General features: G+C 36.7%; 1 protein-coding gene across 1 annotated transcript; it reads left to right on the top strand.

The window, feature by feature from the left end:
• The first annotated feature begins 528 nt into the window (after nt 1-528).
• Nucleotides 529-1,645, top strand: LOC106478670 (cuticle protein 14-like). The gene is made up of 3 exons (XM_013939226.2): nt 529-669; nt 908-1,027; nt 1,180-1,645. Exons 1-3 carry the CDS (start codon nt 664-666, stop codon nt 1,492-1,494), a joined length of 441 nt encoding a protein of 146 aa, XP_013794680.1. The 5' UTR covers nt 529-663; the 3' UTR covers nt 1,495-1,645.
• The last annotated feature ends 311 nt before the right edge of the window (nt 1,646-1,956 follow it).

The following is a 1,956-nucleotide window of genomic DNA, read 5'->3' as shown; positions in this document are numbered from 1 at the left end:
AAAAACAGGCAAAAAAATAAGATGCTTAAACGAACCAAAAGTTCAACACCTCATTTGTTTTGTGATAAATGTTTAACAAATACTGTGGAACTAAGAATTAAGTATAAATTTTAGATGAAAGAAATAAGCTACAAAATACTCGCTAAATTTGGCTCAACTTTTGATAATTAAACTTTCTTACTTATACTACAGGTGAATTAGGAAGCAGATGTGCAGTAAGTTAACTCTAATAACAGTACTGAAAATGTAAGTGTCACACAACTCGCTAGAATTTTACTTAACCAACAAGATTACTTCGACCAACATTATCTTAAAGGGGTGATACTTTTAATTATCATACCTACACAGCTTATTCTGAGAACTCAAATTATTAGAAAAATCAATTTTTGGATTTTCTTGTTTTGAAGTAGGCGTGTGTAAATCAGTAATCGTTTAAAATGTTTATCTCGTGACCTTCACAGATTGCAGAAACACCTACTTGTACAAAAACCAGGAAGACTGACGGATTGGGCGAGGTCTTCAGCTCTCTGGTATTCAAGATGGCATTGATGAGAAGGACGAACCTGCTCTACATCAGCTCGTCCACCTATATAAAGGGCACTGAACATTTGGTAAACACGTGCATCCTCAGAGAAACACGGACATCTCTACTGACAACCTACCATGAAGGTAAGTCTCTCTTTTTTAAAACTTACTGCTAATAGATACACGCACACATCTCAATGGGAAATATAAGAAACTCTGTTGATAGATATTGCTCAACAAGGTGTTTAAACAGTAAAAAATAACATAAGATAGGTAATTCATATACGTCACTCCTAACGACAATTTTGTTAATCTCGGTTAGATAATAATTGTAAACTTTCTACAAAGTGTAATCAAGTTTGTATTTCTCTAATATCTACAGCTCCTGATCCTGTTTGCTTTGGTGGCTGCTAGCCAGGCTGGAGTCCTCTACAACCCTTACTTCTATCATCCATATTACTACCACGGACTGGGTGCTAGCGTTCAGCATCGTGCCCAGGATGTAAGTCTTACAACGTTCTAGAATAGTTACTTTGAAACGTTTTCTCTGGATAACAAAAAACTCTGTTTTTATATCATATTTGTTGCTTTGTCTGGTGTTAATATTAGTTCTGTTGACACATTTTCATTCAATACATTTTCGTCTTTTAATAGAATCTTGGTAATTACAACTTTGGCTACAATGAGGGTCACGTGACCGGCGGAACTTTCCGCAAGGAGGTCGGAAGTGGCATTGGAAACGTGAAGGTTGGTTCTTACGGTCTGAGGGATGCTGACGGAACTGTCCGTGTTGTTGATTACGTCGCTGATGCCCGGGGTTTCAATGCTAAGATCCACACTTCTGGCGATCTTCCCGAGAAGACCCCCGCTAACGTTGAGGTCGCCAAGATCAAGCCCGTTGAGGTCAAGCCCGTTGCCTACAACTGGGGTTGGAATGCCCACCCTTATAACTACGGTTACTGGTGGTAAATTCCAGAAACTTGAAAGCAGTGCTAGGTGCCACCTAGTCTGTTTTAGCAATTATTTGTAATCCGAGCAACAGCTTTTATGTACAAAATGTAAAGTGTTTTGGATTCTTTCTATAAGGCCTGCTCTGAAATAAAATATATTTTTTTCACTGAATTAACGAGATGTGTTTAAGACGTCTACTTACAAATACAATATCAAAAGTGACACTAAAGTAACGAATCTTTGTATGTTCTGAACTTCATTATTTCCAGAAGTGATTAATGGCAAAGGTTAAAATATTTAAACAAGACGCAATCACTAGAAACTCGATTTCTACAAAGACTTACGTTATATTACACTTTTTAATTGAATATCTCAGAAAAAAGGAAATATTTTTTGTTTGGCATGTTATAAAAATCTAAGTAATATCATAAGCCCAAAGCTGAGTGACTTGTACAAATGAAAATGGTTACAGGTCTCATG

Source organism: Limulus polyphemus, unplaced genomic scaffold (genome assembly GCF_000517525.1).
Source record: "Limulus polyphemus unplaced genomic scaffold, Limulus_polyphemus-2.1.2 Scaffold240, whole genome shotgun sequence".
Taxonomy (NCBI): Eukaryota; Metazoa; Arthropoda; class Merostomata; order Xiphosura; family Limulidae; genus Limulus; species Limulus polyphemus.
The sequence above is the reverse complement of the archived record's forward strand: the minus strand, read 5'-3'. Positions and strand labels throughout refer to the sequence as shown.

Bases quoted from the DNA above. Each gene is read 5' to 3' on its own strand.
- LOC106478670 (XM_013939226.2), top strand. The intron at 1,028-1,179 runs GTAAGTCTTACA...GTCTTTTAATAG, and splicing joins TTCAGCATCGTGCCCAGGAT to AATCTTGGTAATTACAACTT.